Genomic DNA, 26,044 nt, shown 5'->3' with positions numbered 1-26,044 from the left:
TGTGGTTTCTGAGGGCGGCGACTGTTTTGTTTCGATCCGTCCTCTTCCTGTTGACCGCGTTATCGGCATTGTTCCAGTTTCCTTTTCAAAACGTATCCTCTACCCGGCTCGAGAGAATAATGAAATGTGTCCTCTATCCGGCTCGAATGGACCATGAAATGTACACGACCCGGTCTGTATGGCTGTTTCCGAGTCGTGTGATAATATTTTCTGCTGTCTGTTTGTGCGCTGGTAGAAGACGGCTGTTTCTTTCGATGGGTATCGGCTTCTGTAGCGAGGTTTCACAGGTAACTGTCTGGTTCACTGGTAGCTGATTCACTGGTGGTTTTCTGATAACTGTACTATTGGAGAACTGCTGGTAACTGTTTCTGTCTTGCTGATGTTTCTTTGTCGGAGAGCTTCTGAGAACTGTTTCTGTCTTGATGATCTGCTGAGAACTGTGTTTTGCCTGTAAATGGCCATCCTTTTATATTTATTTCAGTACCCCATCTCGCGACGTGCTATCGACGCGCCACTTTCGGGGGTCCCTTGATCTGTATGTTACCGTAGTGAAAGCGCTCCACAAATCGTTCCTATTGGTCTATTTACATTCTCTGATCTGATACACAAACATATTGCATATAAAATAATTTAAGATTATGCATTTTTGTTACGTAATTACTTATCAACTATATTAATTCTATTTGTTATATAAAACTATTTAAAATCGATTTCGTCCTGCACAATAATTTTGCGGGTTTGGTTTTTATTACACGATGTTATTCCTTCACCGTGGAAGTCAATCGTGAACATTTGTTAAGTACGTATTTCATTACAAAATTGGTATCCGCCTGCGGGATTCGAACACCGATGCATCGCTACATATGAATGCACCGGACGTCTTATCATTTAGGCCACGACGACTTCAAAGTTTAAATTTTACAAAGTGCAAATCGAAAATGCGCTATGTTTATTTTACGATTAATTTGACTTGCTGATATTCAAATTTATAATTATGAGTATATGTGCTCGAACGTATTACTTTTTGATATCGAAATAACTTTCTCAGATTTGTATTCTCAAACGTGACATTTCAAAGCTGACGCCTATTCGGTTTGTTTATTTAAAATGCGCAGAAAATGCCGATATGTCTGGACATTAAAGATTTAATCGAAATAAAATTATCTTAAAATACAAATAAAAACATAACAAATACCTATAGCATATCTAATTACGTAAATTGTTTGGGTAAAGCTATTTACCTAAACGAACAGACGAGAACTTTTAAACCAATGAATTAAATTTAAGTCTACTTGAGTATACAAATCGTCTCGCTAATGTACATTAGGAGGTTGCAGTACTATAGTTCAAGACCGTTGATATTAAACCACAGCAGACATAATAATTTCGCGAAGTATTTCGTAACAGAACATATTAAGAGTGGCTCGACTCTAGCGAACGTTTGACACTTTCTAGTATAATCTAAAACTAAGCTTTCAAAACTTTGCACATTACGCATCATATTCATAAAGAATTCCATTTACGTTTGACTTATTATCATTTGCGTGAGATGTTCTCAATCACACAATTTCAATTAAAGCCTCTATGACGGTTCTACATTGTTATAATTTTTATAACATATTTTAAAAAATAAACAGCAAATGAGACTGACATACTTTCATATAAACTTTATAAGCTGCATTCACTGATGAAAACTGTTTGTCCACAAATATTAGCTCTGTTATAAGCAACGCGGCATATTTATTTAATAAAAGGCAATATTTACCTAGATGAAATCCACGGTTTTCATTAAATAACGGAAAGATACAACAGATGTCGCTCTGCATAGTAATTGTTTGCAAATTTAAGCACGGGTCATCGTACTCGGATCGACTAGTCACTGCTTTCGCGTCGCTTTTGATTGTACATAGAACCTTATATCGCGAGTTACATTCGAGACATGAATAGTAAGTAACAGGTTTGACTTATTGTACACTAATGTCGACACGTGCTCTCTTAGAAATGAAAATGAAAAGGTCATGTGTACGAAATAAAAGTTTCCGATGTGACTGACGTTATATGTAGATCCGAGAGGTTTTGTCAACGAAATTACTTAACAGATAAGATTACTAAGAATGGATAAAGATAATTTAAAAACAGTTTCTACATCGTAGAAGTAGATGAGCTCGGGGCCTATCTCATGTAAAGCAATTATTTCATTCGATATTACCCTCATATTACTAGTCACAACACACACTATTAGTTTGTAATTGTAGCTCAGAGGAAAATGAATCTAAAAATCACTAAAAACCACTAAAATCGAGTAATAAAAAAAATGCATTAGCTAGATAATGTCGCATCACGTCGCATACCCATACTATCTTCTGATTAAAAGTCGAACAGACTATTATCATATAAGATTCTCGGGCCCAGCTTTACATATAATCCACATTTAGATGGGATACATGGGTCATCACAAAGCCAAGCCTAATCTTGTCCCTAGCTTCACAACGACTTCATTCGATACGGATTAAGGTTTTATTTACGAAAAACGGGATTAAAACATACAAATGGCACAAGCATAGCGTTTTAAGCCTTGAATGCTTAATTAGTAATTTATAATACGCATTTATTGGCAGAGACGCAGACGAAATTACTTGATTTTGTTATGAAGTCCGCCTATAAATAACAATGCGATATTAAGAATACAATCTCAACAAAATAATGAACTCAAATGCAAATTCACATGTAGTATTTATTATCAGATTTAGCAGTTTATCGACGAAAACTAATTACAATCGTTTCACGTTAAAATGTTAACGTTTGACACAGCCAATCATACGATCTTAGTCTATGGTCTTAAAAATGAACGGTCATTTTACGAAACACATTACGAAATAGTTTTTAATCTGTGCTTACGAGTATTCGTGTCTTGCAGTAGTTTCATAGTAACCAAATATCAAATTGATTTAATATAAAATTGTGTCAAAATAATCATAAAATTCTTTTATATTGCACGGCAAACAGAAGGTTCCTCGCGAATCGACATCATCTGTCCTGTTTTAGTTTTATTTTTCCTCTTTATGGTATTTATTATGGCCTATGTTCTTTACTAGCTGCTTAGCCTCAGTCGGATCAAAAATTAAATTAATGATATTTCTAATTCTTATAAGGTGATCGTGAAAATTAATCTTAGCATCAAAAAATAGCATGTACAAAAGTCCTGTGTACATAAAAGATGGCCGAAATTAATTCGTTCACGATTGCATATTTGGTCATGATTCGAAAGGTCACAGAGTGCTACTGCTCACCGTGACTATAACCAGAAACACCACGTTAAGTCGAGAACGGATATCGTGTCTACCATTTATAGATACGATATATTGTTACACAGTTTAATGGAATATTACCCTTTTTTATTTAATATTCGTGGTTGTGTTTTTGGTTGTATGGTTTAAAGCATAATAGTTAGTGGTGAAGAGGACAGTGATAAAAAAATCGTTTATTTTTACAATAAATCATTTTGAAAAAAACATAAAATATAAGATGTAACGAAGTATAATGTGTAAAAATATAATTAAAACTTAATTGAGCGACTACCAATTTGATAGCTCTGTAAAATTGATTAACCATTGTACGAGTATTATTCTTCACCGTGAAAAGGACTCTTTACACATTAATTAAATATTACACTTATTAGACGTATGACTTGTACCTATATGATCAGTATTTAGTATTTGCAACTCAATATAGTTTAATTAGATGTTTCTAGTGCAACTATTCACTTGCAATTATTCCTTTGGATACACCAACAGCTAGTGTGACATTGAGGATCATCTTCTGAGATGTGGGATTAATATAAACATTTGCTAATGGACGATTTTTTGGACATATCTCCCGGCGAGGAAATTACTCCATAGAGCGCCTTGTCCTTCAAGGTAAAGTAGAAGGCACCAAGCTGCGTGGAAGGTTGCCCATGCGATGAACCGACCAAGTAAAATCGGCAGTTGGCGGTTGTTTATATGAGTGTACAAGGCTCACCACAAGCCGGAAGAAGTGGCGATTGGTCATGATGCGCACAACATCTGCCCACAGCAATGATACTAATTGACAATCACGACCGCTCTGACAAGAGTGATACGACAAAGAAGAAGAATGGACTATTTTATTTTATTATTAATATTTATTTTACTTTGTCTATTTCTTATTGTACTAAGTGCGGCACGAGACTACGCGTCAAAATAAACATGTCCCTTGTGTTATTTTATTTTGAATATCTTATTTTTACAGTGCTATCATGGGATCTTTATATAAAATAGTTAACCTTGAATCCGATTAAATTTCGACTAATAATTTCGACGACTATGTCGTGTCGTTTTTTGTTGTGTTGTTTCTATATTTTCTGTTAGAAACATTTTCTATTAGTCACGTTAAGCCATTTTCATAAGCAAACGGTCGTAATTAACTGTTATGGGGTCTTGAACATGGCACGACTGCTTCATGACATTTTAGTAAACATCGCTTGTATTGGTTTCCATGATAATAATTATATCGTACTGTCACGTCATTTCATATAAACCATAGAAAGGTCATTGCAAACAATATGATATTTTTATACAGACTGTTTTTATCCCATGAGGTTTGACAAATCAAGACAGACTATGTCCTTCTTAGAGGTTCAGGATGTACACACTATGCACAAAAAATCTATTATCTTATAGTATCGATAATGTAGCCACAAAGTATCAATGCAAATTAATAACCTATTTTACGTATTAATTACCATCGGACAACTTATAATATATTCATTGACATTTACGTTTCAATACCTACACAAATAGCTATATGACAGTATCTTGCAATCCGGTAATTTGTATGACTTTGGGTCTCATCTCCGTGAGAAGATAATCTCAGCTGTTAGTTAAACTTCTCAGGATAATTAACTTACTTGACATCCTCGATCTTCGGATACGAACATATCCTTAACGTTTTGGTGTTCGACCCAACAGCGTACAGCTTCCCGTTGGGATGGAATTCGGCACACCGGACCGCCTGCAAATCCTCAAGCACTGTCACGGGCTTGAAAGTCGGTCTTGAATCACTGGATTCAATCCCTACAGCTGTCGGACCTGGGACAGGAGTAGATGATTGTGGGCCGCCATTTCTTGTCTGCATCTAAGAAAGAGGTTCATAAATTAAAATCAAAGGGAGTACGTTTGTTTGTATGCAATAGCATCGCCAGCATATTTTCTCCAATAAGAAAAAATATACGCGGTAATAAGTGAGAAGGTTTGAAGGAGGCTTCTATTCAAATATAAAAAAAACGTGTCATGTCTGAACATCTCAAGTATAATTCACGTTGCAGTCTCTATCAACCACAGCAACGGCATCGCAAATGCGGAGCCCGAGACCTTACAAAATGTACACAAAGTTTGGTAAAAACTAATAAAAAAATAACTTGGTCCGACTGGCGAAACTGCTTGTGCAAATAAATCTTCAAACAAAGTATAGGCTAGTTATTTTTTCTTATGAATAATTTTATATGGTCGGTCCGTATCATTGAATTATGGAAATCGATGTTATTGGTTGTTACAACTTGTATTTCCCAGAGCGGTACTTGCCCAACGAAGATGTCTAAGCAGTCTTATGAATAAATTTAGGTGAGCCAGAATTCAAGAACGACTTTATCGTAATGTGTTGCGTTCGTTGCGTTGATACGTACGCGGAAGCTGGTTTTTTAAACATGTTTTTTCAATAAATGTCAATCGATATTTTTATCTTAGCAAAATTGTTTAGTAATAACCTTTGATGATAACATAAATTTATTAATATTTTCATTAGCCATTCAATATAGGTAAGATTTACATTGTTTTAAAACAATGAAACTTTCATAAAGGCATTTGAAAATGTGGGTGGCGTTTTTCACAAATTTCCTTTTTCTACGTTCATGCCGCAAATTCACGGTATGATTCTAATAAGACTAGTGAATCTGAAAACTGTGTCTTGTGCTATTTTGAAGCAATGATTTATTACTATTAAAAACTGTGTTTACTGTTATAAAATAGATGGACTTCCAAAACAAAGACTTCTTTATTTGCCATGATTGTTGAATCATATATTTATTTATATTTATTTCTTTTACACTGCTTTGACTCATTGTAAATTAATTTTAAAACCCAAAATCACATTACATTTCACGAGAATCTCACGAAACTTTCCAAGCCTGCTTTATTAACGAAATATGTGATGTTATGAGATTCGTGACATGTCATCGTGTAAGTAAGGGAGACTCCTTATAAGCCTTAACTTTATTATGTTTGTACTTTGCGTGTACGACGGGGTTTATTTCATTACTAATATTTGGGTTGTTTTGAACAATGAAAAAAAATTAGATACATGATATTAAATTAATGAAATTAAAATTCGAATAAGATTGGAAGCATGATTTCACGTAATGTAATGTAATATGAAATAGTTTCGTTATGTAATTAATGTTTTTAGTTTTTTGATTCGATTTTAAATTTCATTTTATGTTCTATTTCGTATTGTAGCCTGCGCTTGATGTTCAACGACAAACACGAAAACAATAACTGCAATGTTAAAGTTAGAAACAAATACATCGGCGTGTAGACATTGGACGCGATTCGATACGAGAGCGAAAAAATACAAAAAAAAAACCTTTTAACGAATTTGTCAGCTTTCGGATTGCCAAAACCTGTGTTCTAAACTTGCATTTTGGGATGGCCGTGCTGTCAGGCAAGTGGATTTTAATTTAAAATGTATCTAAAATATTTTTCATGACAACTCTTGAAAATTAAAAGTCACTTCCAAATTGAATTGGTAAATCTGATAAATACGCTATATGTATTCAAACAAAATATCTACATGTAGAAAAAGTAAGAGTTTCAATGATAAGCAATTTAATTCGGATGATTCGAATGTAAACGTTTATTTAATGATGTTCACGTAATAGTAGTTACATATTAAATAATATATTATTTCCGTTCAGCTCAATACGTTTCTATTCAATGAAGTAAGTACTGTGAAATAAACTCGTTATTTTCGCCTAAAGCCCCTTTCAAATAATGTGATTCCTAAAATATTAACTCAATTAATTTAATGTATTTTAGGTTGAGTCTACTCTCAATTTTACGTTTAATACATATTTTTTTCCATTTGTTTCTCTTTTTCGTATATTAACGTTAATTTTGTTTTTTCATTACTTTTAGCATGACGTTTAATTACTGAAAATAAATTCACTCATTTACGTCAACACAACGATTTCTACAAACAAGAAAGCTGTTAAGAAAATGGAAATTTAAATCAAAGTATTTTAGTAAAATGAAAATTAAATTTTGCATGACAGCTTCTTTAAATACGGGTACCTAATTAATTATTCATAATATATGATTATAAAATACTACTACTAGCAAATACATAATATTTTATTTTACATAACTTATTAAATATAGTTAATGCTTTGAAAATATCAACTCCACTTAATGGAATATTTTAATTTCGTCCGAATCATTTATTTCTCGCATTTACTGAAAACGATTTTTTATTGATATGTTAGAATGCTTGTTTTCTCAAAAACACAACTCAACGTCAATTTTGTACCCATATTTCGGGAGGTGTTCAGAATTTAATCGTCTTCTAAAATCTTGGGGAGTCCTTAACAGAGCGAAGCGAAACTTCACGCCTGGACAAAGATTTATGCTCTACTAAGCGCAAGTTTGACCTCCCGTAGAGTACTGGAAGATGCCCATATATCCCGAATACTAGCTTTATTTGACACCGTGTAAAAAAGAGCCGTTATGAATGTAAATCATCCTAATCTCACGGTTCGTTTAACTGGAAATTCTGAGTCTACGGAGGGACTATGATTCTCCAAGCCTGGTACAATATTTTCTACATTTTGGTGCTGACGAATTATATACATATCCAACACACCCTTATTTTATCATCGAAGAAATTAAAGAATGAAATTACTTTAAAATAGATATAAAACGAGATATACCTACATTATTTAATTAAAATTCAAATTCACGAATCACTTACTTACCTTTCTACGAAATATGGCGATAATCAAAATTAATTGTTTCAAGCCGTTATAAAATTGAAAGTATGTAAGTACGCGTTTCATTATTCTATACTTACTAGAACAAAACAAAAAAAGAGGCTACATTTGGTAATGGTGCAGTAGGGCGTAGCGATACAATCCGACTCGAAGCGGTCCAAATAGATAGTAACTTTTAATTTCGTTCGTGCGGTGCTTCGTATTTCGTACAAAAGAAAGTTTTGTACTTTAACCGTAATGATATTTACTTTCATTGTTTGAAAATAGGTATTTCTTTTATTAATATAAAATAAATTAATGAGCGCGTTTCGAAAGGCCTTTTGCGTAACACATTGACGACTATATTAAATTATTTTTTATTAAAATTAGGTATTTGTAACGGCTGCATGGCTAATCTGAACTATATATGTAACTTTTTAATTGGCGCATTAAAATACTTAGTATAAGAATCATATCATTTAATCGTCAACAATCAAACATCTATATAAATGCGAAGAGTTTATTTCTAAAAACTTTTATCTCACATACGTAACTGTCGATGTATTTTTTATTGTTCTATTATGATATATAATCGATGTTCATAAGGTTATTGTGTATTTTTATTCTTTAAAAAATTAGAAACGCAGCTTCGTATATGAAGCGATGTTGCGTAAGATATTATGATTGTTAATTTCGTGATTTAATCTGTATAGGCATCTATAAAATAAGAATTAATTAGCAATTATAATAAGATTTAAATAGAAATCCTAGCGAGTAATGTGTATTTAATATCACCGAGCGAGATTACGAATTGCATAAGAAATACGTTATAGATGATAAACTGCTACTACGTACTGCTTTTTACTTTACGATAAATGAGAAGTTTATTCTTTGTTTTTGCTATCATTAGCTATTCTAGTAATTACTAGTAATGTGTTTTTTATATAAACGAGTTTTATTCGAGTTATATATCCGGTTTTACGGGCGGTCTCTGGCTTCGAACAGTATACAAGTTTCTGGGTCATCATGATTATGACTTTTAAACAAAAATATAACGTTCGCGATTACATAACGTTCTTTTGAAACAAAAAAAAACCTAATCGTGTCGTGCTACAGTTTCCACGACAGAATTCACACTCGCATTGCACAAGGTTCCACCGACTTGACGGCACAACAAAACAGCCCAAAGCAACGACCTATATTCACAGCATTACATACTTTACACATTGCCGCGAATATATATTGTTTGTGTGTTTTAAAACACACGTATCGAACATCCGTTACAGGACGGAAAGTTGCGGATCAACGGAGCTGAACGAGCAACAACGCAACAACCGCGTTCAACGCTCCGGGAATACTTATCAAACCACCTATAAACACATACTACTATTAAACAAATTTCGCTACAAGCTTCTCGCGCAAATTATTCACTTCGCTTGGCAATAATCTCGTTTAATAGCCTAGAAAGCGTATTTAAATTGGATATATCCGACAACCGTTTGCGAGTACCGATGTATATATCTCAAAGTACGACGAAAACAACGTTATCGTTTTCAACGTTGTCAACGCACAATGAATCGACTCTGTCGTAGAAAGTTAGTTCAATTACCTGGAAGGCCGAAATCCGTTTGGGCGGTAATAGTTGTGGTCGGTCAGCAAGATTTTCCATCGAATGTCGAGTGAGAAAATTCTGCTTTTGTATGGGCGTGTTGTTGTTCTTATAAGTTGTGCGATTGAATTTAGTAGCCGGCGCAACGATCCGATTCCCGTTTTCGTCATCGTCTTCCCATTCAGTGACAATATCGGTCCTCACGTCCTCCAACGACCGCGATCTGCTGCAAGGGCAAGGACACGGTGGTGATGGGTTCGGATTCCTTAAATGACGCGGCCGTTCGCGAGTGTAGAGATCGGAATGATTACTAGGCGTCGGCGCCCCCGCAGATCGGTAACTCGGCGACATGAAGTAATAATCCCGCGACTTTGCACTGTACGCACTAAGGGCAGAAAAGTCTGAATACGTGGATCCTTTTGATGATGACGTTTTAAAATTTCTCATATCCATTGGATCAGGTGGTCGAAAGTAAAAATTGGGCTGCGTCCGGGAAAGCGGCGGCCACGGTCTGAACGGCGTTTCGACGTAGTGTGCCGGTTTGGACTTCATATCAAATCACGGTAGAGCATCCAAGCGCGGCGGTGTCCGTTCCGTGCGGATGTAGACTGCGCGCTACTGTCGGCGCGACCTGCGAGCGCCATACGCCAACCCACCACCCGCACGATACCATCATCGCTACACGTCAGACAGAGATGAGAACAGAGAGAAAGGCACCAGCGTTCCGCTCGATCCGCTCAATGCGAATACAAGTGAAAGGGGTTGCCCATGCGCACTCACATTTAACACACTACGCCACTATATCTCACGGACACAAAACCGACAGCAAGATTTACTTGTTTAGGTACTTATTTGTGTGAGTAGTATTGTAGTTAAACTTAGGTAAATTATAAAGTTAAATATCTAAAAGACGTTATATTCCTAACGGATCTAACATATATTGTTTACAACATAGATGCGTGTAGACTCGCATACTTAACCTGAAACCTAACCATGCTTTACTACCCCAAATACAATTACAAATATTTGATGAATTAATTCGCGCACAACCTATTAATCCTTTCCTTATTTCCACTAAATCGAAAGCCGCACCCCAACAGCAACAACTACAAAATTTCAACATGACCATTTAAAAGAGGTGCAACCGCACAAACGCGAATTAGTCAGTAAAGACTTTAAAAAAAATGATATGTTAATTTATTTATTCGTAATCAATGCGTTCGCTTAACGCGATTCACTCGGATTTTTGCAATTTTAGAGTGTAGCCGGCTTTCGTTGGTTATAAGTGGTTATAGTGACCATACTCTTCTATTTTTCTTAGCTAACTAACTAAACTTTGAAAGCACAAATCAATCATAACTGACACCTCTAAAATAGGTAGGAAATGCATTAATGCTGCCAACCCCGAGCACATGTAAATACACGTCACGGTCATTACACAGATCACTTGTCTTTACAATGAGATCAGTTTCGTTAAAGATTCACTGTCTGACTTTTTTGGTGTATTCGTTCATTATAACCGTATACGCGTCCCTGTATATACTGATCATGGTTCACTCAAACTCATCATGGCATTTTAATCAATCAATTGTTTCAGTTGTACCCAATTCAGCTCTGTAGATACACGTAGTTACACTTAGCCATTTCACAATCAATGTTTTTTTTATTGCTAGATGGGTGGACGAGCTCACAGCCCACCTGGTGTTAAGCGGTTATTGGAGCCCATAGACATTTACGACGTAAATGCGCCACCCACCTTGAGATATAAGTTCTAAAGTCTCAAGTATAGTTACAACGGCTGCCCCACCCTTCAAACCGAAACGCATTACTGCTTCACGGCAGAAATAGGCAGGGTGGTGGTACCCACCCGCGCGGACTCAAAAGAGGTCCTACCACCAGTAAAAGTTTTAGCAGAAATCAAATCAAAACATTTATCTATTCGAGCTATTTGTATTATTATTTCAATTTGTACTGAATGTGTAATCTTTGGTATATCTATATCTTTTCACTTGCGTTCCGTAGCTATTATCACGTAACATCCCCCAAAAATTAACATATTATTGAGATTTTTTTTCGGGATTTTGGTAAAGAAAGGTTCTTATATGTCAAACGAGTACATGCTCATTATTCCGTATGCCTTATACGAGATTATTAACCATACTATTTACACAAAATATTCTTTATCAAGTTTAGTTATGAAGACCAAAAAAAATATAAGATTTTCTTCAAAGATGTACTTCTATATACATTTGCAGAAATATCTTAAACGTTTAAAAGTACTTCTATTTTATCAAAAATAATAGCAAAATAATAGTCATTGGTACATGAACATCAAATTTTCGTTCCACTCATGAAATATCGTTTGCAGAAACATCAGAACGTACGTGAAGCATTGATTTGGACACCATGACTTATTAATTGTTGAATGCGTGTTTCTGAGTGAATGTAAAATTCGTAACGAACTCAGGTAACTTTCGCTTCTTTCTTACGCCACAACAGTTAAAACTGTGGCGTAAAAAAGGGGCGTTTCGCAATTCGAAGTAATTTAATGAAGCGTTATCTATCGTTTTATGATTATGGATGCGCGTAACGAAACAATAAACCATAATAATGCCCACTAGACCCACGCGACTCTAGAAATAACGCAGGAAAATTCAAACACATAATTAGTCACCATATTTGTTACGAAGGAACTCAAGGTCGTGCCTTATATAGATCATAATAATAAACAAGTTTATGGCAGAAGAAACTCATCATAAACTTAATTTCTGCCTACGCTTGAAAACGAATAATTATGTTCAGTGGAAGCACGGCACGTACTACAAAAAATCGTATTTTTTTTAACATTGTTCAGACTTACGTCGGTGCCATAAATTGTGATGAATGTTTTAGAAACAATAGGTGGAAGTTTGCGTGGATCTGCCACGGATGAATGACCGAAATGATAAATGAGACAAACGAAACAGACACTCTTGAAATGAATCCGGCGGTACTGTGTATCCATGCTTCATTTATTATGAAGATCAACTTATTATATTTTTACTTTTATCCGATAAGATAAAATACGTATTAGGTAACGCTATTAGCTGCTCCGGCCGAAAATAAAATACTGATTTACTTAATACGATTAATATCGTTGATGATGCAGAAGGAAAGTTATCAACTATTATTTTAATAACAAAATAAACGTCATGACTGAACATCGTGTTTGGAAAAAAAAAAATTACAGATCAGAAACTCATTTTTCATCGGTTACAGAGAATGTTACGTAATTCGAATAATATGTTAAAACATGACAGTACCCTGTGACTTCATGGTGAGTCATGGTGTATTCGACGAAAAATCCGAAACATACGTTCACAATGTACAGAGAGGTAAACATTGACACATGGTCGATGGTACATTCATAAATTGATATTTAATAACAATGTAACGTCTTCGCAACGTGATCGACCGAAATTAACTACAGGGAGCAATGAAGTTCATTGCGGTTTCAATCTTTTCAAATTACTTTATTATATTACAATTTACTGGTGGTAGGACCTCTTGTGAGTCCGTGCGGGTGGGTACCACCACCCTGCCTATTTCGGCCGTGAAGCAGTAATGCGTTTCGGTTTGAAGGGTAGGGCAGCCGTTGTAACTATACCGAGACCCTTAGAACTTATATCTCAAGGTGGGTGGCGCATTTACGTTGTAGATGTCTATGGGCTCCATTAACCACTTAACACCAGGTGAGCTGTGAGCTCGTCTAACCACCTAAACAATAAAAAAAAAAATCTAATTCGTTCTCTAATTATTTCTTAATCTTTACGATCACTTCCTCACATTTCTTTCAATACTAGTTCTGATATTTTAGTCTAGACGTAAAGATTGAAGAAAGATATACACAAATCCGTATATCTTAATTATTGTTTCATTAACTGTAGCTCTATCAGGGATCGAACACTATTTGCCGGTTACAGAACAAAATTGGAACTGATCAATTAACGAATAGTTACGATGTTGTTTACGGATCATAGTTTGAAAATGATACAACGCCCGAGAGTTACAAAACGATTGTTGTTCTCGATAATTCGATACGGGTGTTATAACTACTATTACTGTTTTATATCAGATTACAAAGAAAACCTTGGTGATAATAAAAACAGTGAAACGGCCTTAATTATATTAATATTAATTGTTTTTTTTTTCATTAATACGCGACGTACGGAGTCTTTCTAACAAAATACAATCAAATAATCGCAAGCTTTTATACTAACACAAAACAATTATTTTAAGTATCTGAAAAATTACACAGATGTTGTACCTACTCGTAGTAGCGTTCGAGATAAAATGCAAATATTGTCATTATTTTGTTGATACAGGTAACCGTTGGCGGCTCCTTGTCCATTTATGGTCGTGTAGGTCACTGCGAGCGAAAATGCGCCGATCTGTCCTATCGACGAGCCTTGTACAGCGAAACGTTTATATACCGTTTCTGATTCGATCATTTTGGATGAAATTATTTGCATATGACAAATTTTCACATTTGAATACTTATATTTTTACCGTCCCTCTATTTTGTAGTCATACTAGCTGTACTCATCCGCTTCGCTGTGCATTTAAAACTAACATTATTATTTCTCACCCCCACAAAAATTCTCATCATTAACGCCCCCGCAACTGGTGTAGGTTATATCTCGAGGTGGGTGGCGCATTTACGTTGTAGATGTCTATGGGCTCCAGTAACAACTTAACACCAGGTGGGCTGTGAGCTCGTCCATCCATCTAAGCAATAAAAAAAAAAGTAAAGTAAAGTACATGTATTTTCTACATGGATACCAAGTTTCAAGTCGATCGGATGCATGGTTCAGTAGTTATAACGGAACATTCGTAAAAACCACTGTAGATTTATATATTAGTATAGATAGAAACGTCATTCCGATAACGTACTTCATAGTAAAATGTTCCACATTCATTTCCAGGGAGGCCTTCTTGCAAATTTCTATTTTCACCCTTACGTAATACGTAGGGATTGTAAATTAGAACGCAATAAACAAATTTAATTCACGTATGGCGTGATCGTGTTGTATAAACTTCATGGTAGCTCACAATCAAGGAAACATCGAATATGTAATTAGTAATTTCTTCGAGATATTCTCGCGTGCCGTCGTCACGCATGGTGGACGCATAACGGTTATTTCGCAAGTTAATACACCACTTAATATGGTTTCCGTCTCTAAAAAGTAATAATTTTCTATTAATCTGATAAAAGACATTAGATATTTTTATGGCTTTTCGATAAATCCGACATAATAACGATCCGATTCAGAGGTGACATCATTCATAACATAAAATAATGAGCATGAATTAATCTTGCACTCCGATTTTCCAGAGCAAACATAATACCTACCTGTTTATACCGATAGATGAGGTAATACGATATCACACTAGCATGTGGTCATCTGTCAAATTATTATTGTATTGTATACTGACTTTTTGTTTATAATAATTACCTTATTGTTGTGGACCGTTGAAAACCTGTCGTCATTCTCTGGAGACGAGACCAAGTTGTCTTTATCCGAATCCCATGTATTGTGCCAGAAATCTAGAGAGTCTGTTGAAGACTTCTTGGTATCTATTGAACTTTTCCTGGACAAAGAGTTCATAGACCCAATGTGTTCTCGACTCTTTCTTATTAGAGAATTTGTGGAGGCTGCCAGATCACGGTGCTTTCTAGGTAAAGAATTTGTTGAGCCAACATAGTCGCGCTTCATTTCTCGGACTCCGTTGCTGGATATAGATTCGCGTCTGTTGTAATTGAAAATATTGCCCCGACTCAAGTTTGGGAATGATCCCATTGAGTGTCTCTTGCTGTGATATTTTTGTGTAGGACTCGGGGTATCTCTTCGCGGGGGAGTCACGGAGGGACTGTGACGGTCTCGACGAAGAATGCTCGGAAACGTCGAAGGATGCTCTAAGTCGCGCGCAGGAGATCCCGATTTGCAAGAGTCACGCCGCCTGTGTTTTTTATATTATTCAAATTAATTAACGATATATGCTTTGATAGATTTTTATTTTTATAATTAAAGCCTACAGACCTGATAATTAGCCCATTTGTCGGTGATATCGCGTCTCTGAAATATCCAGGTGTTGACTCCCTACTGTGGAGGTAAAGTGACGACCTATAAGGAGTACTGCAGCGGCCGTGGACATCACAACGAGGGTCGTGCTCAATCACAGAGCTAACGAGTGGAGAATGCCTGCCTTCCCCTTCCAAAGTCAAGTTACCGAACATCGAGTCCAGTTGCCGCATCGCTATGACTTTCTTCACCGCAGTCATCTTCACTTAACGCCTGCACACCTCGGTATATATGAATTTTAATTCACAACTTTAGAAAATGAAAATATTTTAAGCTTAATATTTCGTAACAACAATTCCTGCGTGAGTTCAAGTGACATGTATGTCCTCAAAGTATGCCGCGACGCGACTGGACTGTTCGGAAGGCATTGTGCGCAGAACGCTTGCCGAGGTGACTCATAGGCATGCGCGCGAGCAACGAGACTGCAATTTTCGTCTTGTCCTACAATTACATTGTCATATATACTTAGTTGACAGAGATGTAAATAATGATCCAATACAGCAGCGAGCACCGTCAATAATATAAACGACAAAACGAACGGTGTGTGGGTGTCACTTCAAGTTCACACGAAGGTCGGTTAAGCAGTCGGAGGTGACTTGAAAAAACGGACAGCTATTAATTTGTGACAATATTTGGATGTAATTAAAACCGTATCGTTAATTTGATAATGAGGTGTGCCTAATCATTTAATCCATGCGTGTAAATTCAATAAGTCAATTATATAAGAAGTATTACTTGTAACAGGTTTAATTAATGCCTAGTAATATACTACTTTAAATGTTTTGGTTAGTAGTATAACTTGGATGTTCGATTTATATTATAATTATTACTTTTCATTATCGACAAAAAATCGATAAAGTAACTTAAAATTTGTAATTTAAAGTAACTTTGAATAAATTCATCTTCTTTACTCAATTACTCGAAACATAACCATAAATCGAAACAAGCAATTCCAGAAAGTCGATCAATTTTATAAATATAACTGTGACATTGGTGATTCCAACTTTCTTCATATTACGAGTACTCACTTAAGTATGTACGTAAGTACTTAATTTATAACAGGAAAATCTATTGAACGGTGACTAGTGAATAAACTCATAAACCGGGTCTACAACGAAAACTACTAAATAGGAAATACGCGTAGGAATGAAATAAATTTCGAAATGATAGAAACTAGATACGAATAAAATAACAATATGTTTTTCTATATTGAGATACATCAGTGGATATCACAATTTCTAGGACAAACAAACATCAGCGCGATATTGGAATGGAACATGATAGAAATTGGTCATGTGTACATGTTTATACTTTTGTTTCGTGACTACTCTGATATTAATATTGACAAAATAACGGAGGTTCTATCAACATCGCCGGCTATTTCAAAGTCTCGTGTTTCTATTTAAATAGCCGTAGCTTGTATAATGTTTTGAGTTCAGCTGATTCACTAAATTAAGGTAACGCGATATGGAATATTGGATATTCAGAAATAAATAAAGTCCAAAAAGTATTGGGAATGGATGATTCGTTTATGGTTCCAAACTCACTTTTTTCTTGTTATTAGGTTGCCATAACTGTTTTCCGTTTTGGCACCGAGTTTGAGTTGCATTTGTTATTTAGATTAAGTAAATACCTTGCTGTTTTTAGTACTATCTTACCAGTAGTAGGACGTCTTGAGTCCGCACGAGTTAGATACCACCACCACCGAGCCATCTTGCTTATTTCTGCCGTGAAGCAACAATGCGTTTCGGTTAGAAGGATGGGGCATAGAACTCATGTCTCAGGATTAGTGGTGGCATTTACGTTATAAATATCTATGAGTTCCGGTAGCCACTTAACACAAGGAGGACCGTAGCTCGTCTACTCAGCTAAGAAAGAAAAGTCATATATAGTGTGTATTGCGAATTTCATAATAGACAAAAACATCGAATATGGTTTGTCATAAATTTTGCAGCGCTAATGCAATTTCGTGTTCGGAGTCACTGAAAATGTTACAGAAGGTTTACGGTATCGACTTTATCAAAAACGCGTGCTTATAAGGGATACAAAGCTTTCAAAAGCAGTCGAGATGTAATGTAAGAATTGCCACGCTCTGGTAGGCCAACAACGTCTGTAACTGAAGTTAACTTCGCAAATGTGAACGAAAGGGTCTGAAAATTCTCATACAAATTTGTCTGTCAATTTCGTCAACTGTCAAATAATCACTTGAGTACGATAAATGTTCCCAATCCCTCCTAAAAGACCTGAATATTCTCTAAAAATTCAATAGCGTAATAGTCGGCTGAGGACATGCTAGAACGAGACAATTCATATCCAACATTCGTTTGACATGCAAACTGGTCAACAAGCTTCGGAATGGCGCCCTCCAACTGAACCGAAAGCGAAAAAACCTCGGCAAAGTCGATCAAAAGTTAGTCATATTGACGGTTTTCTTTGACTATCGCAGAATTGTATACTCGGAGTTCTTGCCGAAGGTCAAACGAGGAAATTAAGAATATCATTTGAACGTTATGCGGTGTTTAAGAGAGGAAAATCGACGAAAAAAGCTGACTTTGTGAAATTAAAATTCTTAGTTTTTATATCACTATAATGCGTCGTAGCAAAAGTCAATAATTACAAAATAATTTTTGACCAAAACTCAACAAATACCATCTAGCAACAACACTATTATATATTTATATACTAGAAATGGCTTCAGCCGACTTCTTTCTTTTTCCTAAATTCAAACTACCACTTCGAGCCATACGTTTTCATTCGGTAGGAGACAAAGGAGAATTTGCGACGCAAGCTGAACTAAATTCTAGAAAAAGCGTTTAAAAATATTTGGATTTTTAGATTATTCATTGGCATACGTTTATTGTTTCTGAAGGAGCATACAGTAAAGGTGATAAAATAAATTTGGACGAATAACCAACATAATGTGTCTTATTAATCTTTTCCCAATACTTTCTCACGTTAGGTTTTAATAAATTGAAACATATTCATTGACCATAGTGTCTCAGTATCAGTAATTCTGTGAAGCATGCGGTATTTGTTATTACGAAGAGGGAGGAACACTTTGATTCCTTAAAAATCGAACGTTTGGTCACATTCCGATTATCTCTAAAGCTTCGTCGAAATTTAAAGGACACTGACCAAGGTTCTACAGAAAGATTTTCTGTTTATCACTCCCTTTTTACGTATAATAGAACCCGTAATGGAGTTCGTAATTAGAACGAAAAATCAAAAAAACGGTATTAAAATTTCAAGATGTTCACGTTGTTAATAATGAAATCCATTAGCTAAATTACAATCATTTGTCAACAGCACACAAAAGAAACTTCAGTTCGTTGTTCTCTGAGCAATCGTTTATTTCAACTTACGAACTTTAGCGGACTGGCCCTTCTCGAGTTCTGGTGGATTTTAGTTTGTACCTAAGGCCTTGACAATCTCGATATAACACCGGGCGACCACGGCGCCGCGCCGTTATGTCAAAACCTTCACGAAATAGATAATTTCCGAATGAAGCGTTAAACTACATATAAACGCTTATAATTTTCACAGCCTATTCTTAAAGCTTTAAATAATTATATTATGACACTTGTGAATAGATAATATAGGTACATATAAAGCGATCGTTTCAAACAAAGTAAATATTTTTAATCCATCAATCAATGCCTCTTGTGCGAGTTGACTTATAAGGCTTCGCAAGCGTCAAGAGTACGAATAGGGCATCGGAGATGAATATGAATATTAAAATGGTTTACGTTTTAAGCGCTATTCATTAATTTGTTTCAAATGTAAATAATTTTTCAGTAATTGCAACAAACATATTTACAAAATTAGCAATTAATGTAAACTCCCGTTACCCGCTCAGTCTTATTATCCCATTGTCCCCTAAGAGTTTTATGGTTTCGATGTTATCATAAAGAGCGTGAAAGAAATTCTAAATGATTAGCATTTAAATTTTATTAAATAATACATTATTCGTATTAGTAGATTGGTAGTTAGCACTTTATGCTTGGAATTCGACATTAAGCGATACTAATAAGCTTTTAATTTAATGTCAACAAGGTTTATTTTAAAGTTCAACAAGGTTTAATTTGTCTCAAAAATGTCCGTAATCAAAGTTGAATAGATATAAAAAATCAACTAACTATTGTCAACCGAATTGAATTTAAGTTTCTCTTTTTTTAACTTATTTCGGCAAACTTAATTTAAGTTAACGAAATAACTTTCTTTTTTTTTTTGTTCAAGAGCACCATTAAGTACCTTAATAACTTATTTTACTGAATAGCCACAGAAATTCTTAAATTATTTTATAAGCTTGAGATTGGTTGGTTAGCAATTACTTTTCCTACATAAAACTGAATGCATCGAGGTAAAAAATATTTACGGTGAAAAGGATGTGTATAAAAATTTGTTTTTTTTTTTTTTTTTTGTTAAAATTATCTATGTGCATATTCGAACTGATTATTCTTTTATTACATTTGCACATTCCTAGATCGTGCAGTGAAAGCCAAGGTGAGTCACAACACTCAAGTGGCGTAGCTCGGATTAACATTAAAATTGTTAGACTTAAAAGTAAAATACCGTTTGACCAAGTTTCTTAATGTAAGTTTTTCTTTCCTGAGCTCATTAATGTGTTCGAACGCTACGTTTTTAATAAATTCGCACGTACTAGCAATTATAAATAATTCTGAGATTTCACTTCAGTTAAAATTTGAGTTTCGTCAACAGTAAAAGTTAATGTTTTCCTGAACTATTCACATGCATATTACGTTACGATATCGTATAAGATTTAAAAATGCGTTCGATATTTTATTATTATTTAAGGCAAAATATAAACCAATGCGAAGTATTATAGATAAAATAAGATAAAGTAATATAAATAAATAACCAATACGAACCAAGTAAATAGTTCAAGAGAACCATGGTTTATGTATTAGATTATAAGAACGGATATAAAAAATATATAACATTGTCAAATATATACCTAGTCTTGCCATAAATACTGAGACAAAGGAAAAAAATGTCTATTGCAAATAACATTTATTACTTTTACAGTGTGTTAGTTTAATACATAAATATAAAACAATTTAAAGTATAAAAAGCTTATTCGAAGTGGTCTCCATTGGCTGCAATACAGTCCTATAAAGGTTGAGGCCAGTTATCAATAGAAGCACGCACTCTTTCCATGGGAAAATTTTTCACTGCCAATCGTACGGATTGTTTTAGGAACTTCAAATTATCATGGCGTTTAGAGCAAGCCGTACTCTCTAAACTGACCATAAATCATAATCCAGCGGATTAAGATCGGGACTAGACGACGGCCAGTCTTCAGCTCTGATGAAGTCCGAAACGTTCGTTTCCAACCAAGACTGCGTAGACCGAGCTTTGTGACCTGGCGACGAGTCTTACTGGAAGGACCATTCTTGATTATTGAACATGATGTTGTTAAGGGGCTTCACTACCTTCTCAAGAATGGTATCTTGATACACTAGTGCCGATGTTTTGATACCTTTTTCACAAAAGTATGGCTCAGTCACTCCTTCATAGCTAATACCTCACCAAACCATCACTGAAGTCGGATAGTGCCCACGTTTTGCACTCTGTCGACTATTTGGGAAGCTTCATTAGAGCTTTGAGCATAAATACGGTCATTTCGTTTGTTAAAATGTTGCTCAATTGTAAAAAAAATCTCATCCGTAAACAAAATTTTTCTATGACCTCCCTTTGCGTACCGCTTCAGTAGTTGTTTCGATTTTACCACCCTATTCTCTTTTAAATTATCAGTTAAGAAATGACCAGTACGTCTCTTAGAGGCTGCAAGTCCTAAGTCATCTTTTAAAATACGCGACATGGTTCTAGGTGCTATCTTATTCTCCCGAGATAAAATCTTTTGCTTTCAGACAGGACTTCTTCGAATTCTTTCCCTTACTGCTTTGACTACCTTTTTCGTACGAACACTACGTGGACGGCCAGATCTTTTTCTGTCACAAACAGAGGAGGTCTCATTGCACCTATTAATAGCCCGGTACACAAACATTTTACTAATACCAAGCGTATGGAGAGTTTTAGAAATTGCATTTGGCTCCACACCTACTTTGTGTAATGCAATCACAGCGATTCGGTTCTCTTTGTCACCCCACTCCATTTTAATATCGCAAAATATTGTACAATGTATTGGCGCCAAAATGAGAAAACTCAATGAGCAATCATATAAAAATGACAGATACCAAATTCAAATGTAATATTTTGTTTATTTTTAATTGTAACATTATTTATGGCCAGACTAGTCTACTAGACTAAGATTGTCCACGAACAGTGAAGGGAAATACTTGAGATGTAAGCGAAAGCAATAACGGATCCTTATCATGAATAGAAATCAATTTATTAAATCATCATCAGACGTCAAAGCTTCGGCTTTTTAAATTATTCAATAGTGTAACATAAAATCAACTGCAAAAATAACATATCAAATTGTAATTGGTTCCGATGAATACATTATTATAATTTATACCCATTTCTATTTTTAGAATGAAATGCTTTCAGATATAATTATCTAATATAAAAATTATAAATAAATACGAATACATATTATTATTATAGGCAAATAACTATACTTATAGCAATCCTTTATATCATTTCAAATAGTAGATCGGATATTTTGCGTAGGTATCATCTAGAAAATATTGAATATGAATGTTTTGGTCCTAGTCCATGTCATTGTTCTTTAAACAGATGCAGGATACCGTTAGAACGACCTACACAGGCATTCATTATACTTTTTGAACGTCTACTTTATACGAGAATTCGAAACGAGCTTATTTCAACTGCTCCAAGTTATACGCCTTTTTTTCACAGTATGAGCTAGGTCCCTGTCGCTCATAAGTTATAATCTCTGGCTGAGCCTTCGCACGCCCACATACCCTGGTAAAACTGGAAAGGCCTGCGGGCCACCAGTGAATTCTCAAACATAAAAAAAGGTTACAGTCTGAGGGTAGCCCGTAGCGTAGTCAGTACCGATAGTCAGTTATTCAGATAGCTAAAGACTAATTAGACGTTATTTGTTAGCACTAGGAACACACCGTAGAGAGAACTGTATTCCAAAGCAGCAGCACAAGGTAAGTGGCAAAAAGATGTATTCAAATGCATTGTTGAAATGCATGAAACCACGGGTTGCGGGTTTGAGCTCCCAACGAAAAACGCTTGCAATTCGATATTTTTTTATTATCACTCGCGGCTTATATAAAAATACACCCGAATAGGCCGCTTACGTACTCATATTCGCATTTAATCGCCTACGATTGGCGAGTATATAAATGGAGCATTACGAATATATTTTCTTTTATGTGTCTTCAGATTATAAATTATATCATATCATATCATCGGTACGCATATTACATTTTCTAAGCACATTCAACTGACAAGAACCGCAATTTCCAAATCAAAGCTGTGCATATTATTGTGTTCAATTATTCCACATAGGCAATTCAATCCCGTTCGAATCCTTTTAAAAAAAATCTTATTGTAATGTTGGTACACACGCATGACCGTAATTAATCATCATACCATGAACACTGCAACAAACAAGCATTCGTTTAAAGCAATTTATCCATTTGGAAGATAATGAAAACGCGGCATTACTAAAGGAGCCGTGGGACGAAAATTGGACGTGTGCAAACCGCGGCACCATACAGAGCAGTCGAGTTATCTACACATCACTTGGGGTCGCCTTTGTATGTTGTCAGAAATATCCGCTTCAACATTTGACAAATGGGCTTTATTCATATATAATATAATAATTGATATGCTTATAACCTTTGGGTATGAGGCAGCGACAGATCTTGTTTTTGTCAGTACCCCAATTTGGGGGTAAGTAATGTAATTTGTTACAGCCTCGGAAGCTGATGATAGCAAAAGTCAAACCCAATGTGCTTAAAGGAATTTTATTTTTATCGCATAAGGAAACAACATTAAATGTCATGTATGTATGTATGTAGATTTTATAATTAAAGATCATATTTTATCCAATATATTTCAGCGTAAGTTCAGCGATATGTTAGTAAGACTGTACACAACATGACTACTTAAACGGGTCGTTCATCAATTGCTCTACAAATTACAGATTTTTATCCTATTAAATTATTTATGTTCACATTTAATAGACTGAGTAGTGGGCGTGACATTGTCCAGTACAAGGCTAAACTAATTAATATGACACAAAACAAATGCCGAGTTTGTATTAATTACAATAAATATTACTTAGGTGTGTCGCATTATTAGGGATACATAATTAATGTTCCTTAAAGGGAAGCTCACGTAATACGGGTTACTGGTAGCGGGTATCAAAAAATACAAATAAATATTTGTATATAGTAAGATAAAATATAGGCACCCTTCTTTAAAGCGCAAAGTTAAACCGATTATTGGTTTAATATAATAAATAAATGAATATATCTCTACGTCAGAGGCATAAGCGTGTATGTTACCTTCACAAAAATACCTCGTACTTGTCGTAGGGCGTATTGTGAGCACGCACTGGTTACTAGTGCTGACCACCTACTAACCCTTCCCTACCTATTGCAGCCGCAAATTAGTCATGCATTCCGGTTTGAAGGGCGGAACAGCGGCCATACAATTCAATTGGGATTTCGACCTTATTTCCCACCGTTGGGTAGCGACATTCCCTTTTTGATGTCTATGGGCCCTGAGCTACAACAACATATGCAATGACAGTAAAAATCTTATTGGAATAGTTTTTGCGCGAAACAAAATAAACTAATCAGTTATTTGAAGCCGTTTAACGACACCTAAACAATAATACTGTCATCTGTTTTTTTTTTTTTCTTAATCATTTGCACTCTTGGCAGAATTGTTGTGGTCTTTCTCTGTTTTAACCAACTTTAAATAAGGAAGAGGTTTTTAATTCACAACGTACGATCAATGCATAATTATTTGTTATGTGACTTAATTCTTACAACCACTTGACAGCATAAAAAGTCACAATCCTCCTGTTATAGTAAAGAAGAGAACATTCAATTCAAAAATGATAGGTAAAAACTTTTTAAATACATGTGGAAGATACTACATCGTAGCCATCTAAGTGGGAATTTATAGTTTTGTATCAAGACATTATTCCTTCACACTTCTTATTAAATATAGATAAATCAAATGGTTTTTATTTTATTTTAATCTACAATTCAGATTTTATCCTATATAAATGTATTTAATAACGAAGGTTCGAATTTTCTGGAACCGTAGCTTCTTTTTGTGGAACTTTTTTTAAACATTTGCTTGAAGCATGAGGAAGTTAGGCTCCTGAGGATCTCAGATCTCATCAACTCAACAAGAGAACATGAAAGTTGTCAGTGCGACTAACGCCATCTATTATCATACAGCAGAAGCAATTCTCAACAAATAAAACGGCAAACCCAGAGGATTCAGTTTCAATTAAGACAACACAGATGGCAGGACTTCAGTCATTGCATTTCAATTGCACTGTTTTACCATTCACATACTAAATCAAACACTAAATCTGAAAAGGGGTCAGTTTCAATTGATCATTTGAAAGAAGGTAATCAGTCAGGTGTATCAATTACTTGTAATAATTTCAAATCCCAAGTGGGAAAAATATATATTTAATAAAAAAAATTGTTTTTTAATGCCGATCCGAAGCAGTCAGCAGGGTCCTAAGGTGTACGATATCGCACAAGCTCACTCGAAATTAAACTCAAAACTTCGCTACTGAACGTAAACCGAGCCGACCGATCTGTCAATATAACCGAATTCTTCTTAGTATATTTCTAAGTTTACGTCATCAAAAATGTACTCTTGAAGAAATGGTTAAAACATTGTTTAACAATATTAAACAGTCTTATGTGTTCATACAACTGTTAACGATGGAAAAAAAAACTGTAGATATGCCACGGAACATTGAATCTCAATTTATTGGCACGGCAAGACCACCCTTATTCCAATACATTAACATGTTAATAAATGCAATCAAGCTTTCACAGTTCTTGTGATCTTTTGTCTCAGTAGGGATTGGAGGGCGTATATTCACGTTGTTTTATGTCTATGGGCTCGGTTTACCATTCAAACTGTACCAATATACAATAATTAAAATATTCCAAAGCAACATGTGTTCAAGAGAAAGGTGCTAATTCTCGTTACAAAACCTGTCATTTAATACATATTCAGCGCGAAGACACGTAACTAAGTTACATCAAATAAATGCATATGAAATGTTCATTAAAATGTTAATTAGGATACCACTTATCGGAATTAGCT

At 35.1% G+C, this 26,044-nt stretch overlaps 1 protein-coding gene across 1 annotated transcript in view; it reads right to left on the bottom strand.

Moving 5' to 3' along the window:
• The window catches only part of LOC101744420 (WD repeat-containing protein 47), a 62,464-nt gene that overhangs the window by 30,757 nt on the left and 5,663 nt on the right, over positions 1-26,044 (bottom strand). The window contains exon 5 of the mRNA XM_004929760.3: positions 4,928-5,154. Coding sequence (XP_004929817.1) covers positions 4,928-5,154 — 227 coding nt within the window. The remainder of the gene's footprint in view (positions 1-4,927; positions 5,155-26,044) is intronic.

This window comes from Bombyx mori, chromosome 1, assembly GCF_030269925.1.
Source record: "Bombyx mori chromosome 1, ASM3026992v2".
NCBI classification, from domain to species: Eukaryota; Metazoa; Arthropoda; class Insecta; order Lepidoptera; family Bombycidae; genus Bombyx; species Bombyx mori.
The sequence above is the reverse complement of the archived record's forward strand: the minus strand, read 5'-3'. Positions and strand labels throughout refer to the sequence as shown.